Source organism: Centroberyx affinis, unplaced genomic scaffold, assembly GCF_046629955.1.
Source record: "Centroberyx affinis isolate AG114_WGS23_722 - 3 ecotype Tasmania unplaced genomic scaffold, CSIRO-AGI_Caff_v1 ptg001395l_1, whole genome shotgun sequence".
In the NCBI taxonomy this organism is placed as follows: Eukaryota; Metazoa; Chordata; class Actinopteri; order Beryciformes; family Berycidae; genus Centroberyx; species Centroberyx affinis.
Window position 1 is genome coordinate 91,756 of NW_027279877.1, and position 17,456 is coordinate 109,211.

Sequence of the window (17,456 nt, forward strand, 5' to 3'; positions counted from 1 at the left end):
TTAAATAAATAATTTTTTCTCCTTGCTTCTATTATAGCCTACTCAAAGAAAGCAGAAAGAAAAACGGCATTTTTCCACCATAAGACAAAGTTTTCGCAGATATGGTCAATAATATATGGTATATGGTCAAAAATCATTATTCCATAATTTCTTAACGCGAGCAATAGAAAAACGTTGGCATGGCTTTCGGAGGAAGAAGAATCACGGTCAACAGGAAACGGCTCTCAGCCAATCGGATTTTGCAAAGCGTCCTAAGCTGACGTCAACCCGGTACCAATGAACAACCGGTAGCATTGAAGAGAGCTCTGTGGCTGCCCGTTGATTCTAGCTTTGTCCACTAAATCCCCTGTCAAACGTGCAAACATCATGCCTTTCGATGTTAGGAGGTGAGTATGGGGCTTCGGTTCATTGTGGTAGCGATATGGAGGGACGCTCGCGCTGTTTTGCAGTCTGTGTGCATGGATGAATCAACGCTGGGGAAACCATCGCCTACAAATGCGCAAGTCAAAGTTGGACTAGTAGTGTTTCACAAATGGCATGAATGGGCTACATTGTTGCAGGGGGCGTCGAGGGTTTTGTTCAGTCCATACAGTGTTTCCAATATGTTTGTGTAACCCGTATAAACTCCTTATCTTGATTTAATGTGCGCGTACAGGTTTCCTCATCCATCCTGATATTTGCAAAACTTGAAACTGATTTATGGAACCTAGGCCACAGGAGCAGTCACTTCTGTCAACACTGTTTTGCCATAGCTGTATGTTTTACTAAACAAACCTGGTAGCCTGGTTTTATCTAACTGTAGCCATTGATGTGTCAAAGCTGTACATCTCTAACTCTCCCCACTGAAGAGCAAAGGCTCAAAGCAGTCAGGATTAGCAGCACATCAATATCCAGTCAATAAACAGTCAAGAAATTGCACCAGACAGCAGACAGAGTGCCGGACCTTTTTAAGTCTCTACTGATACATGGGCTACACAACACAGAGGCACACACCTAGGCAGTGGCTGAAAAATGTCAATAGTGCACACCCTATTGGAAAAAAAGACAGGATATTGGCACACAGCTATCATTTGCATAGTGGTCAGCTCATAGTATTCGGTTGTGACAGATACCTACTGACTTAGGAAGCCCAGAGTAGAAAGGCTACCAGGTGGATGACTCTACAGGTTGGTGGCCTGCATTTTCCTTGCGCCAAAGTTATTATCTATGGAAATTCTTAATAAAAATAGCTCAAAAACAAGAGAAGTGAAACTAATGGTGGAGAAAATGCTGTAAGCAAGTTTCAGCCGATTGTCATCCTCAGTCAGCAGTATGGAGCGATGGTTTATTTGGAGCTAAATCTGGCCCAAATCTTGAATTTACCATAAGTGACACTGTGACAGGCTGTCCCTTGAACTCGTCACAGTTGTTGTCAGATCTGTCTCGGAGCCCACAGATCTGTTGTAATAAGAATGAATTTAACAATTAACAGGATCTGATGTAACGCTCCTTTGTACTATTTTGGGAGAGCGCCTGTGTTGAAACCTGGCTGGGATGAGGAAAGAGGGGTAGGTGGGAGCGGATATGTCTCTGGGGTTATCAAGTGGCCACCTCCCATTCAGATGTTTCATTGACTTGGGGCACTGAACCTACTATACAAGATCTGCATTGCAACAGATGGAAACAGATTGGTGGGTCAGCGGTCTCACCCACACCAGAAATACTATATAAAAAGAGGATGTTAGTCAACAGTGCGAAATCTAGTGGGAGAGCGTGTAACACCATAGGTTTTTATTTAAAACGTATAATTAGACTATTTAAATCCATATCGCTACCACAGTTTCTGTCAAAATAATCCAGTGTGAATATGTTTTGTGCATATTGTGTTTAGGCCTATTTCAAGGAATCTTGTATTGTTTTTCCACCTTCACAATAATCTAATGAGGATTCCTTGTATCTTCACATGAACAGCAAAGTATCTCAGAGAAGCTTTCGGTGTCTTTTATTAAAGGCCGTCGTTGATTTTTGTAATCTAATCTAGGTCATGATATGCTGCATTTGATTATTATCATTTTTGTTTAGTTACTGCATTATTGAATGAGTTATATAAGCTGTCACTTAGCATCCAAGCTGAAATGCTTCTCAAATAGTAGCTGCATCTCCTTTACCTAAAACTCAAACAAGCTGTAGTTCTGCAAAGCAAACCTCCAGTAAAAGGCCAGTCTAAAATTGGTCGGCCTGTTTTTACACACAGAAGCAGCGGCCTCAAAGGCATCGCTGCAAATACTCCGACTCTGTAGTTCTTGTCATGCAGATTGTCCTAGAATATTATTTTATAGGCCTATTTTATACTTTGGGGGCAGAGGCAAACAGATGATTTAATTAAGGATATAGGTATTAGTCACCTAAGAATTTTAGTCGCATACAGTCATAGTGTAGTGACCGGATATTCGATTATAGGATTTTTCAAGTCAGTCAGGGTGAGAAACAACTGTGAGCCTGTCCCAGATAAACACTGTTCAGCTGAACACTACATAGGAATATAACAGACTGATACACTGAGTAGATGTGATAGATGTGAATGTCTCTGTCAGATTTATATACTGATTTGTTTTTTTCTAGAGGCTTTAGGCTAATTATCATGGTAATAACAGTAATCAGCTGCAGGAGAATATAATGAAATTCCTTTTTTGATTTTTGTATGAAACGGCCACGGTGATTTCACATGTTCTTTCAACACTAACGTAATTTCTGCACAGACAGAGAGCAACTTCCTATAGTCAAGCTAATCTAATTGAGAGCGACAGCACTGCGGTGCTAATGAATGACTGCATGAATGAAAGGATTATGTCCCTGAGCTCAGCTCTGCTGTCAGATTGTGCCACGTCTTGACACCTAGGTGTTGTCTCGCTTACTTTGAAGATGCAGCGTCTGCCCCTTTGATGATTTGATCATGGTGACTGTTAGATGGATGTCAGTTAGCATGATGATGACGGTGTCTTGTGATTGTGCCTGATAGTCCTGTAGTGTTAGTATATGCTTCCATAGTGCATAGTTACACATGAGTAGACGTAACTTACCGTAATGTTGACAGTGGCTGCTGACTGTTGAAACTTGACACACACTTCCAGGGGATGACTGGATGAAAAAAGATGACACAGCCTTAATGCTGTTGATGAACTGATGATGAACTTTCTCAAGGGGACACAGGATCCTCATAGCAAAGAATAGGAAATACATAAAAATACAATATATATATAAAACGTAATTAAGATTAAAGATACAGCATCATCATCATGCTAATTCAGAGCTCCGATTGGCTTGAAACAATTCTCGCTATGTAACAAATTTACAAATTTAGACTGAAGTACGCTTTGAATGGCGTGTATTTTGTACGGTTGGAACTGACACTGCTATTCAGTATCTTTAAATTTGATCATTTTTATGCCCAAAAATTACAAGTTTTCAGTGTTAAAGAACTGTATTCTTGTCAGCATTTAGACCATCAGGGGACAGTAAAACTCTCCATTGAAACCAGTACTAATGAAATTCATTCCATGTTAGCAGCTAATTTATTAACAGAAAACATTAGCGAACAATTAACCTCATATCGGAGGTGGAGGAGACTGACTGGCTGATATCTGATATTTAATGTGCGATATGTCGGTCTAACCCTATTAGAGCTGCAACGATTAATCGATTAGTTGTCAACTATTAAATTAATCGCCAACTATTTTGATAATCGATTAATCAGTTTGAGTATTTTTTTAAGAAAAATAAGTCAAAATTCTCTGATTCCAGCTTCTTAAATGTGAATATTTTCTGGTTTCTTTACTTCTCTATGACAGTAAACTGAATATCTTTGGGTTGTGGACAAAACAAGACATTTGAGGACGTCATCTTGGGCTTTGGGAAACACTGCTCGACATTTTTCACCATTTTCTGACATTTTATAGACCAAACAACTAATCAATTAATCGAGAAAATAATCGACAATGAAAATAATCGTTAGTTGCAGCTTTAAACCCTATAGTCGAGTGCAAGATCTGCAGAGTGTGCCATGGTGCCTTGTTGGCTAAACACATTATCAGATGTACAAATGTGCATTGTTAGCTATTTACATAATTTTATTTACTTAAGGAAGTAACACGTAAAGTAGAGTAACATGTAGAGGTGATGTGCAGAGACAGAGATCAGAGGAACAGGGTGCACAGTGACAGTTAACAACAATGTTTTTGTCAATCCACTGCACTGTTGAGTTCTACTGTACATGTGTAACCTATAGGCACCAAACCTGTCGCCTATAGTTCCTGATATGTGAGAACTTCCCCAACTGCCTGTAATGAGGGTTTACTCAGCAATACATGAAATGGACAAACTACTGACTCACTATGACTCATTTGCGTGATACACTCAATCTACACTAGCCCCTTCCTTTTAAAGCAGTCACATGCTTCCATTTCTTGCTGTTAACGGAGAGAGGATGGTACACAGTGTCCCCACTAATGACAAAACATCCCCTTACAGGAGAAAGAGAACAGCGGGGGGTGGAGGAGGGGGGACGTGTTGACTGTAATTCAGAAAATTACAACACCGACGATAGACCAAGAGATGAACTCTCAAGGGTCAATATTAATATTCATGAATACAAAATGTTCCGAGCCGAGAAAGCTCATTATCTTAGCAGCAAAGAGTAACTGAATTCCTAAGCTTGATGCGCACGAGTTGTATAACTGCAAAACATGATGGTTTTTCCTCCAATATTTCATACCGTTGCTGTCATGTGAAAACTATATCTCCAAAATGTCAGCTTTTCGGGAACTAAGGAAAAACAAACTGCCATGCATTTTAGAGTTTATCCAATGGGTTTTCAAAAGGTTTAATTCGCACCAAGGACCATACAAATTATCCAACCTATAGAGGAGTAGAGCTGCAACGATTAATCAATTAGTTGTCAACTATTAAATTAATCACCAGCTATTTTGATAATCGATTAATCAGTTTGAGTAATTTTTTAAGAAAATTAAGTCAAAATTCTCTGATTCCAGCTTCTTAAATGTGAATATTTTCTGGTTTCTTTACTCCTCTATGACAGTAAACTGAATATCTTTGGGTTGTGGACAAAACAAGACATTTGAGGACGTCATCTTGGGCTTTGGGAAACACTGATCGTCATTTTTCACCATTTTCTGACATTTTATAGACCAAACAACTAATCGATTAATCGAGAAAATAATCGACAGATTAATCGTCAATTAAAATAGTCATTAGTTGCAGCCCTATACAGGAGCAATTAATCGTTCAGTTGAACTTAGAACGTGAAAATCAACCAAATTGGAGGTTTTGACATGACAACAGTGATATATTTATCACTGGGCGTGCTCCACCTGTCTGGTTGTGTTGTGTCGGGTCGGATCGGGGTGGCTGGGTGAAGAGGAGGTAAAGGAAGGAGACTGTGCCTCGACACAATGGTGAAGCAGCCAGGAAGTGTGTTGATCTAGTTTATTCTGATCCTCTGTTACAGAACAGCCCCTCCCTGACACCCCCCCCCCCCTCCCCTTCTACACCACAGGGGTCTGTTATGCCCTCCACATCCTGCCAGGCCAGCCATCAGCACACAATGATCCTAATACTAATGGGACGTGGGTGGAGGAAGGTGAAGGAGTTATAGATGGGTATGGCGAAAGAGAGAGGGGGTTGTTATGAGAAATAGATTGAGTAAGACTTGGGGTGCTGAGGATCCTGGGGCCTTGTGTGGTAGGAGAGAGGGAGAAGGAAAGCAGCAGTAGTGGAGGCGAAACCGAGCGAAGCAGCGAGGGTCGAGGGGCCTGGACCGGAAGCCCTCCCTCCCGCTTCCTCCCCCTCCCTGCATTGCGTCAGCTGTGATTATTTCACTGGCAGCGCTCGGTGGAAGAAATGCGAGCAGATGTGAATGTTTTGGAAGGAGACGAGGAGTAGAGTGGGTGGGGTTTTGGGCAGCCGAGAGATGGAGTTTGGGTCGAAAACGTTTTCACTGCCCAAAAAGGCCATGCGCGGGACGGCTCGGCGCTCGCGAACCTAAATAGTTTCGCCGTTGAGTAGCAGAGGCTTTTTCCTCTCGGCTCCCCAAATAGGCAACGGCAGTGTTTCACAAGGCGAGCGTTGATTGCGTGAGGTGGCAAGGATCCTCCTCTGGTTCTGATTCACTGTTTGACTTGTTCATTTTGCTGAAAATATCTCACAGAAAATGTTGAACTTGAAGACTGAGATGAGTCTGAACCTACATTCCTACTCTGTCACACTGAATCACACACTGGAAAAAATGAGGAAATTACTGTGTGTAATTGTACTGTAAGTTCCACTCACTGCCAAGAAAACCAAACCATATGATTTGAAGTTCTCACCCTAGTTGTGTTTATATGTGTGCCTCCTTTTTCACTGGTGTGTGTGTGTGTGTGTGTGTGTGTGTGTGTGTGTGTGTGTGTGTGTGTGTGTGTGTGTGTGTGTGTGTGTGTGTGTGTGTGTGTGTGTGTGTGTGTGTGTGTGTGTGTGTGTGTGTGTGTGTGTGTGTGTGTGTGTGTGTGTGTGTGTGTGTGTGTGTGTGTGTGTGTGTGTGTGTGTGTGTGTGTGTTACGGCTGGCCGTCTGGGCCTGTATGTCATGGCTGTGGTCCAGAGCTAACATTCCACCGCTCTTCTGTAATATCGCACAGCCTGATGGGTACAGACTGTGCTCCTTTTCTCAGCACATAGCCTAGTGTTTACGTTTTCTATTTTTTTCCTTTCTTTCTCACTGCTATTTTTTTTCTTTTCTTTTTTTTCCTTCTCTTTTCTTCCCTCCTCAGATTCGATATCTACAGGAAAGTACCAAAAGATCTCACCCAGCCCACATACACAGGAGCTTTCAGTGAGTATAGTAGTACAGTCCTCCATGCACCTATTGGAGTTATAAGGTGCTATATGACGTTTTTATTTATTTTATTTTTTTTATCAAAATTGAGTCCGCATATTCTCAAATCTTTGATCTTTGTTACTTTATGCTTGTGTATTGTTTTTTTTTTTAAATTATTTTATTAAATCATATTCATCCAATTTTCCTTTGAAACTGAAACTGAGCTATAAAACTAAAGATACATTTCACTACATGTCAAACTAGATGTCAAAACTGTGATGCTCAATATCTGAGAACTGCACTTCACCCAGATACAACCATGATAATTCTAAACTCATGATTTCACCTGTGCTGTTTATAGTCAACAAACGGAAAGGCAAGAATAAGCAGAAGGAAAAAACAAAACACGAAAAACACACTTGCATAGCAAGTGAGGTTATGTGGGAACATCTATTTAGTATGTTGACTTTTGCATATTTGGCTTTCTACAAAATGTGCAACTCTAAAATGGCAAGAATTAATAGCTTTGCTAATTGTAAGCCGGTTGGCCCTTAGCATTTGCTAGTAAGTCACCTGCATGCATTTTCAGCAGGTACATAGAGAGAAAGGTACCAGGTACTGAAGGAGGTGGATTCATTGAGGAAGAGTTTAGAAGGGGGAGGAGCTGGCAGCTGTAATTCAAGTACCTGCCTGTCCCAGTGTAGAGGTATATCCCAAGGGAGGGGGGAGAGGGAGGGAGAGGGTGGGGTGAGGATTCTGGTAAGTACCTGTTTGAGCGTAGCTACTATGGTAAGAATGTTAATGATCATGTTCTCTCATCGCCACAGGCAATCGAGACCTCATCAGCGAGATCTGAATGCTTTTCCTGTTAGGTCATGTGTTTTCCTGTTTGTCATCAATAAGTCACTGTGTAACCATTGATTGCAGTGATTATTCACCGCTTGATAGGATGCAAACAATGTGATGATGAAGTTTTTGCTTTGCTCAATCAGTTGCTAGTATTGGTTATTCATGGGCCGACCCCCTAACAAAATTGATCATCAAATGGGTGGGGAGCGCTGTCATTGAATAATCCTCACTTCAGATATAACAGATTCAAACACCTTCCCAGTTTACTAAGAACAGAGTGTTTTTTTTGTGTGTTTTTTTTATGAATAAGCCATAGATTCCACAAAAGAGGAAATGGATGGGAGTTCTTCCTGTACTCAGTCGACACCCTTCCTGCCTCGATCTACTTGAACCCGCTGCCTCGGGGTGAGGGCATCGGGTTGATTTAGGTGTTAGATCGCAGTTATTGTGTCGCCCGCAGCAGGGAAACTCACATTATGGCTCGTCTAGTTCAGAGGCAACCACAAACAGACTCCCCCTCTTCACAAAAGGCCAAATATTTGACCCCTCGCCTTTTGTTATTTTTTTAGAGCCACATTCCACTGAGTTCAATTTTTACGGTATTTACTTGGGACAGTACTGCTGTTTTTGCCATGGTGGTTTTCTGTCATTCTTGCCTTGATAGGATGAAACCCTTGTGTGATAGTTTTTCCAACATGATATTTGTTTGAAACTATTCTGTGCCGATAGAAAGTTCTCACGTGTTTCTGTTGTGTCTGGAAAATGTACCTTAGACAGTACAAAAACGGCACATTACATAAAAGAAATGCTGTACTAGTGTCTGATGTCACTTTTATTGTGAAAAGCCTTTTCATTGTGTCATTGTATTGTAATCACTGTGTCACAACCTCTTTGTCAGGATTATAGCACAGTGAATCAGCTTTATAATACACTGACACTACTATCAAGCGTCACTTTCAAGCAATGGAAACGCAGTGTGTGAACATTGGGAAGGATGAGTTGGGGTTACGCCTCAAGCTTAAATGAAACCACCCGTGTGATATGTTTGTAAATGATTTTGGATTGTCATTTTTTCCATTGTGGAGCTGCTGAAACTGAGATCAGTAACCCATTACTCTGGTCTGTAGTAATCCCTTTCCAGTAACGTGCCCTTTGAGGCCTGGGAAGAATTACGTGTCCTTTGATGAACCTGAATTGGTGGCCTATGTGTCATAGCGACACTCCCTATTGTTTGTGCCTTAGTTAAACATTACCTTCTGTAAAGCCTCGGCCAGCCACAGGTCGGCCTGTGACGCCCTGCCAACCACAGGGTCATGTGACTGCATGATCCTAGGAGACTGTTGCCACGTAAACAAGCCTCACCTGCTGAGTGAGAGCTTTCTGACTCAGGCAGTCACCATACCGGATAGACCACAGTTGCGTAGATACAGATCAGTTACCCCTAAATTTATCTTAGTAAACACATGACAGCGTTTTATATGATCCGTTGGCTGATTATTTTGACATATTACAAACAAGATAAAATGAAACGGACAGCCCGGCCATTTCTCCTTTTAAGCACACTCCTTCTTTTGGCTCAAATTAAACAAGAATGCTTATTATTATTATTTAAGGTTCAACATCCTAATTTGGTTTCTGGCTAACTTTGAGTTCAGTCCTCTGCGGTGAAGCTGCTCCGTAGGAGTCGTGTTTGGTCTAGGTGATTGTCAGTGTGTGAGTTCGTCTCAGGAAACTTAAAATGACCTGTTTGTAGGATTTACGTAGCATGAGCTCACCCTCCTCAAAGCAGATATGCTGTAATGGCTGCCTGGTGCGTTGGCATTAAAGATGTAATGACTGAAGGAGGGTCTTTAAAAAGCGGTGTAATGGCAGGCTTAACACCACTAGTAAAACATAGCTATTTAGAGAACATTTTTATGACTCTGCTGTGATTTCATTAATGTCAATAGCTTAGGTCAGTCATTCCTAAATGGTAGAACAGTGTGGCTCATTTAGTTTGGGCTATTCCTTGAAACGCTGCTGTAATTTGAGATCATTCTGAAAAACATAAAACCCCATTTGAGCAACAGTGGTCTAAATTTAAACAAGGTACGCTTTCTAACTCCCATCCTCTCTTCCTCTCTCCCTCCACAGTTTCCATCCTCTGCTGTGTCTTCATGCTCTTCCTGTTCCTGTCTGAACTGACGGGATTCATAGCCACTGAAATGTAGGTACCACAACACCCAACCTCCGAATGACAGTTTGTCTCGTAACATCCTGCAGCTGAAACACAGAAACCTACGTAATACAGTTACTCTGTTGCCACACAGGACCCGCAGTATGAAACATGCAAGACAGGGACTTAATCATGAATGTCAATGCCTTCATTATGATGTATTCTGTTGGCTCAGTGTCGTAACCAACAAATGGAGTCAATTTTCTCACAGGAAATTGGCTTTGTGCGTGCGTCAGCCGCTCGGCGCTGTGCAAGAGGGGATAACTTGGGGAGGGAGTGACAGGAAGGAAATTACATTGACAAAGATACACAAATGCTCTTTTCATGCAATTTTGGTACGAGACGAACCCCCAGCTGTTAAGGTGCTGTGTAAAGAACGCATGATGGGAGAAGAAATAGCCTCATTATAAATGGTTTTCAAATGAAAATCTTCAAGCTTTTCTGCTCTCGTTAAATGTGTTTTTTTTTTTTTTCATTCAGCTTACCTAACCTTTGCCTCCTGTGTGTTCATCTTGTGTTGACAGTGTAAATGAACTGTATGTGGATGATCCTGATAAAGACAGTGGTGGGAAGATAGATGTGAGTTTAAACATCAGTTTGCCAAACTTACACTGTGATTGTGAGTATATATACATACATATATCAAATACAACTCTTAATTTCTCTATTACACTCCCTGTCTGTATGCACTGTCTTCTTTTTTACACTTTTTATGGCCTCTTTTTTTTTACAAGTTAATGCTTTCTTTGCCCTGCCGCTCTTATCAGAAGCCTCAGTGTCTTGCTCTCATTACCCTGCGCTATCATTCAGCATGGCATATTGGTGGAGGACAAACGATGCCCTAGATAGAGAAGTAGATTGTCAAAATTGCATAATGGTTTGTTTACTTGGCTGTCTTCTGTGTTGTGTTTTGACGGATCCTAGATAACACTTAGACTTGAGCCCAGCCTCCCGTCTCTTTCGCCTCCGTTTGATCTAGTACCGGCACACAGTCCTGATCCGCGTCTGACACAAAGTTGTCCTATGTTGGCTCATCTACTGTACTGCGATGTCAGAAGTGGGCAGGCCCAGTGAACCGAGCCAGGACAGAGAGCAGTCACTGGTTATTTGCTCCATATGACTCCCCTCAGAAACTATGCCCAATGACAAATCGCACAGGCAACGAGAACACACACACACACACACACAACGCGTTCCCTCACATCCGTCCACACACATGCCCGGGGCTCGGGCAGCAGAGAAAACACACAAATCATTCAAGCTCAATCTCCAAAAATGGCAAAGCTAATAAATGGTCGTGTGAAAAATTAAGTCCAGATTTTTTGAGAGCGAGGCTTTGGCATCCAGACGCACAGCTGCTGGCCATGTGTTTAGAAGACCTCACTCATGGCATGCCTAAACAAAGACTGTCTACTGCTGTATCCCATTAAAGCTCTTGATGATTGTATGTATGGCGGTTTTGTTTGTTTGCAGAATTTAAACTTTTCAGCAGAAATGTGCGGCGGTCTTACATACCCACACCCACACATCGGTCAAACCCTACTGCAGCTTAGCATAATGAATTGAAAACCACTCGTCTCCCAAGCGGGTTAATATTGTACATCAGGTTATTTTCCAGCCTCCCCAAACGGTTATCATCTGTTACAAATTCACTTGTAGAGAAAGATCATCGTGTGTCATGGAAAGCTGGCATTTCCGTCTCTCTTGACTGTGTATCTGTTTCACCTTGTGAAGCTGTTCCAGAGTTAGACGCGCTCTTCCTCCAGCGACCTTTACGCCTAGCCAGCGCTTGATTTGTGACTTCATGGAAAAGCAGAAACATTTATAATAACCTTATAATAATTCCCCCCCCACACCCACCCACACACACCTCCCTAAGATCCACTTTGCATGAACAGACTTTAAATGTTAAATGTCTTAAAAAGGAGAAACGGTCAGCGCATTGGAAGACTTAACTTATATTGGTGCACTGTATTTTGAGAGTGCCACTGGAGTGGATGGGGGGGTGAACTTGTCTCAAATGTCAAAGGTCAGACAGACGGCATGTGGCGGTTTCAGCACACATCCAGCAGACATCCCTCTCCGCTGTGCTAGCCAACACACAGACAGCCTCTGAAAATAGGCCACTGTCAGTGTGCCAACACAGACAGAGCAGCCTCTGGGGGGAGGGGTGTGTGTGTGTGTCTGTGTGTGTCTGTGTGTTCACTCAAGACTAGATGGAAAAACACAGACAGAGCGTCACTGAGCGGTATGGTCAGGATAGGTAGGTCTGTTTGGCCGAGTCAGCACCTCTCTGTCAGATGGCGCTTTGGCCTTTACGTCGTTTATTCTGTGGGTCAACACTGATATTTTGAATTCTCTTCCTCTTCCTCTTTCTCTCTCTCTGTGTAAATAAAATACTTGTTTTGGTGATTTTAATGTACTAAAAAAAGACTGGGACCGGCAGAGGATGTGACCACTCTGCTTCATATTCTTTCTCTTCTATCCCTTTTTTTTCCCTTCCCGTCTCTCTCCCATCTTGATTTCCTCAGTGGTGGGTTTGGACATCCAGGATGAGATGGGTCGCCATGAGGTCGGCCACATAGACAACTCAATGAAGGTTCCCCTCAACCAGGGCTATGGCTGCCGCTTTGAGGGAGAGTTCACCATCAACAAAGTAAGGCCTCCCCTCACCGATCCCCCTTCGGAGAGAGGCAGAAGTCTGTTTTGTGCCCAGTAATTACATTATGATGGACCGGATAAGAAGCATTGGAATTTAAGTGGAACATAACCTTTCAGACTATGCGTTGTTTATCTGTCTCAGAGTTTAATACAGGAGCTGGACGCCGCCTCAGAGGAATGAGGCCAGCCTGCGTATTCCTCCAGTCTAAATTGAGTTATGTTAAATGGAAGAGCATGCTCGAGGATAGGCATCAGTTACATCGGAGTGTATAGTCTGGGCCCTGCAAGCCCTTTTTGTCCTGACACCCGTGTTTTGCGTCACTCTTTCCAGTATGCTTAAAATGATTAACCCAGCGGTTGCACATTTGACGCTCTTACTTGGTTAAATGTACAAGCCGAAAGAGCAGCAGAGCTAAGCACCTGTGGAATAATTGGGAAATTTTGTGGAACATTTTAAGTGGTTTGATGTTTATCCTCCTGGAAGCAAAGAACATTGTAATTTCCAACTGATTGTGTATTCAAACTTGGTCATTTGCTAACTAAATGTACTGCAAGGACTATTGGCACTCACTAACCTAGCTCTGTGTGTGTGCGCCTGTGTGTGTGTGTGTGTGTGTGTGTGTGTCTGTCTGTCTTCAGGTACCAGGAAACTTCCACGTGTCGACACACAGTGCCACAGCGCAGCCCCAAAGCCCCGACATGACCCACACCATCCACAAGCTGGCCTTCGGAGAAAAGCTCCAGGTCAGGACTCTATTATTCAGAACCTGCCTATCTCGCATTCTATCGACCCCTATTTCACACACACACATACGCACGTACTCTGTGTATATATATATACACACACACATACTCATGCACAATGGAGGTAGATAAGATCCAGCTAGGTCAAAATACCTCTGTCTCTCTTTTCTGTCTATTCTCACGCAGGTACAGAAAGTCCAGGGCGCCTTCAATGCGTTAGGAGGGGCGGACAGGCTGGCATCAAATCGTACGTATGCTGTCTATCTCCGCTCATCACCATGACGTCGCTGCGTTGAACTATGTGCTATTTAAGCGTGCTTACTTCTTGACATGGGATGGTGTGTTGATGAGACACCTAGTGGACAGTCCAATTCAATCCAATGCAGTTTGAATGGAGACAGCTGACACTGCATCTCAAATGGAAGGCTTTCAGCTAGTTGCGTCACTACTGAAACTACATCCATTTTAGGACATTGAAGAACATTTTTTTTACTGAAATGATTTCTCCCCCCCCCCTTGCAGCTCTGGCCTCGCATGACTACATCCTGAAGATTGTTCCGACGGTTTATGAAGACCTATCGGGCAAACAGAGGTTCTCGTACCAGTACACGGTAGCCAACAAGGTACCGTATCCCTTCTCCTCTTTTTCGAGTGTGATCGTGTTGTTTACGCACCAGTCATGGAAGCAGTGTGACCGTCCGTCCCGACATATGGCCAGAACATGTGTTGCCATGTCTCCCTCTCGACTTGCCCACTCACCCGGAAGTGAATGCTCAACCCCTAGTGACTGGACGTCCACCTAGATGTCAACAAACCATAAACACACTAATTCCTAGAATCCCCTTGACTGACAGCTGGGTTCGGAGTGTGGAGTAATAACAGTGGCAGTCGGCTGTGAACTGGGGAGGATGAGGGCCGGAGCAAAAAAATGTTCCAAAATCTCATCAGCAAAGAATGAAAAATGTTTGAGTACAACAACCTTCATGTTTAACATGTTCATGTTGTCAAATTTATAGTGTATATGAACATATCTGATGTTAGCCAATAACAAACATGACATCACATCACACCACCTCACATTATACCCTCCTCCCTCTATCTTTTAGTTTTAGTCAGTTTTGTTGTTCATTCATTTTTTGTGAATCATTCATGAGTTCCAATTATGAGCACATGACATCTGACATCACAACAACATTGGTCTTGGATAAACACCACTACTACTGCTGAAGATAATCATTATTTAACACTTAAAGTTACACAGTTGTACTCTAAATCATAATTTTTACATAATGGGACTAATTGTCAGTTTTACTTAAATTGACTGTTTCCTAGGCAAAATATTTTGGTCATAAGACAAACAGTCTCTTTAGTCAGTGATGACCCTACAACACATGAAAACATATGTGCCTGAATTCCTAACATGTTTGTCTTTGTCCGTGTCTCCCGTAGGAGTATGTGGCGTACAGCCACACAGGCAGGATCATCCCAGCCATCTGGTTCCGATACGACCTCAGTCCAATCACAGTCAAGTACACAGAGAGGAGGCAGCCGTTCTACCGCTTCATCACTACAGTGAGTTAACTGTCCTCCACAGGAAAAGGTCTCTCATCGATTTATATAAATTCAACACCCTAAAAGGTCTTGAATACAGCGAAAAACTGTGAAAAAACTTAATCTTAAAACTGCTCTACTGGACAATTCCCAAGCATTTTTATTTAATAATTGTTGACATCACATTTTTAGTGAGAAATCAACCTGGACACACAGTATATCCTATATTAGGACTACTAGTTTTTCACTTTTCACATTTACTGGTTTGGGTCTTGGGATTTTTCTCATTAGTCTCATAAAACTTCCTCAAAGTCTTAAATTTAACTTCCTGAAACCTGCAACCACCTTGTTTCCCCTTTTGTTTTCGTCTCCCCTTTCTCCTCACCTGACCCTTTTGGGGAAGGAATTTTTACAAGGAAGGAATATTTACTGCTCACTGATGTTGTGGTCCAGATAAGACCGGCTGCCGAGCTGATGAGCTACACCATGATTTGTCTTGTGTGTTGTTTTAGTTTAGCATGACTTAAGGCATGGAAAGGAGGTGACTGTGCTTATAGTGTGATGATGACTCACCGCTCAAGATTGTGAGTCAAGCTGTAACGCACTGAAGTGTCAGCGGTAATATGTTGTGATTCCTGAATGTGATTAAAAGCAATGGATTTGGAGCAGAGATATAACCATACAAGAAAATATTGACTCGGTTGCTCCTTATATGGTGAGACTGACAAAGAGTGACCTGTTCCCCCTAGATCTGTGCCATCATTGGAGGGACATTCACAGTAGCAGGCATCATCGACTCCTGTATATTCACCGCCTCAGAAGCCTGGAAGAAGATCCAGATAGGGAAAATGTCCTGAGGATCGCTCTTCACACCCCACATCTTATTTATGATTGTAAGATTGCCGGCCTGTTAGCTGCATCTAATGCTGCCTGATCCAACTTTCCCTTGTTGAGATTGTACCAAAATGACCAGTGAATTGGCCTCAGCACTAGATGCAGCTACCGGGCTCCGCGGCTGCATCTCAGTGTGTAAAGCTCCTCTCCGTCTGCCCTGCTGACCTGTCGGCATCGACTGGTCACATGTCCGTTCCCTCTGTCGTCAGTGTGGGGAGAGGAGAGGAGAAAAAAAACTCTTTTGTCTTTTGTTACTGATGAGATGAAGTCTAAGGTACTGTGTGTTAGGGTTCGACCGATATGGGTGTTTGAAGGCCGATAGCGATACTGACATTTTTGACTACAGTTGCCGATAGCCAATATTTTGTGCCGATATTCAATATTTTTTTTCATTTTTACCATTTTCATGCCAAAACACTACACATATTCAGTGCTTTCCCCCAAATGTATATTCTTGTCAGGGTGGAAAAGCCTCTAAAACGGCATTGAGAGCATCATGTGACACGAAAACTCTCCACTGCATCTATTCAATGGGAGGGGAAAGTCTGGGATACATTAGGACATAAATTAACAATTAAGCAAAAATTCATGGAGGACACTTCTTCATTTCGGCACTGGATGACATGACTGACCTGACTGACATCTGATATTTAATAAAAGCCCAATATCCGCCCAATATATTGGCAAACCTATATCGGTCTAACCCTAGTGTGTATGGTTCCACAATACTGCAAAAGGGAATGGTCAACTGAAGGAAGTGTTGGACTGGTTTGTCATATAAACCTGTGCTCCTGCATAGACTGGACTGAACTCAAGTGAACTGTCAACTGTTTCATTGTTCCCTGTTACTCACACTGTTTGCATATTTTGTTCTCTGCGATATCAAAGTGGCTTCAGCCCATCAGTTTGATCTGGAGTATTCAAATTGTGTGCCTTTAGGTTTGACGTCCCGTACAAGAGTATCAGCTTTGTGCCGTTTGACGCCACCGGCTTTCATTTCTGTTTTTCAGTCTGTTGAAGTGGCTGTCACTAAAACCAGTATTTCCACAGGTTCTTTTATGCATGTTACAACTACAGTATGTGTATAGACCGGTTCCTAAGGTCAACAACATTTTTAAAACGGTGATCTTTGTTTACCTTCCACTCACCTTATACCAAATGTTTCATCCTAGCTGTTAAACGTCCTTGTTTCCAAAAAATTGTGATCGCTGTCGAAATCTTTTGACTTTGATTTTTCAGTTTTTGACTGTCATCATTGCATTTCTATAATTGCAAACATAGTGAATGTCTTGTTTTTATTAAGAGAGAAGTTGATTTACTTTGATTTATTCTACATTGTGTGTTAATTTGTTTACTCTTTATGTTATTCCATGAAGTTGTGATGAAGTTTTGGTTTTATATGGGCGGGGGGAATTTGTCGGCTGAGACGTTTTTTCCCTTGGGTCGTTACTTTCTTTTGCTGTTGTTACCATAGCCTCTGTGATCAGGGACAGTGATAATCATAAGTCTTCAAAAACTGGTCTTTCTACTCTGAAGTTAATGCATTTCCTGTTCTGTGTCTCAAAAGACTTTGTAATGCTATCTGTTCCTCAAGTAAAGGTACTGTAGAATCAGTGTGGTACTCCATGGCTTCAAGATTGCTACACATCATTCATTTTCCTTGTTTGAGCAAGTTTAACTCTCTAATTGATCCT

The 17,456-nt window shown here is 42.2% G+C and overlaps 1 protein-coding gene across 1 annotated transcript; it reads left to right on the forward strand.

Moving 5' to 3' along the window:
* The first annotated feature begins 248 nt into the window (after positions 1-248).
* On the forward strand, positions 249-17,370 carry ergic1 (endoplasmic reticulum-golgi intermediate compartment 1). The gene is made up of 10 exons (XM_071526230.1): positions 249-386; positions 6,802-6,863; positions 9,831-9,903; positions 10,437-10,531; positions 12,444-12,568; positions 13,213-13,317; positions 13,504-13,564; positions 13,840-13,940; positions 14,767-14,889; positions 15,618-17,370. Exons 1-10 carry the CDS (start codon positions 367-369, stop codon positions 15,723-15,725), a joined length of 873 nt encoding a protein of 290 aa, XP_071382331.1. The 5' UTR covers positions 249-366; the 3' UTR covers positions 15,726-17,370.
* Positions 17,371-17,456: the final 86 nt, after the last annotated feature.

What these genes read in the sequence shown, in the direction of transcription:
- ergic1 (XM_071526230.1), top strand. Translation starts at nt 367, where the DNA reads ATGCCTTTCGATGTTAGGAG. An exon ending in CACATACACAGGAGCTTTCA is followed by an intron (nt 6,864 to 9,830) that starts GTGAGTATAGTA and finishes CTCCCTCCACAG; the next exon opens with TTTCCATCCTCTGCTGTGTC. An exon ending in GGACAGGCTGGCATCAAATC is followed by an intron (nt 13,565 to 13,839) that starts GTACGTATGCTG and finishes CCCCCCTTGCAG; the next exon opens with CTCTGGCCTCGCATGACTAC.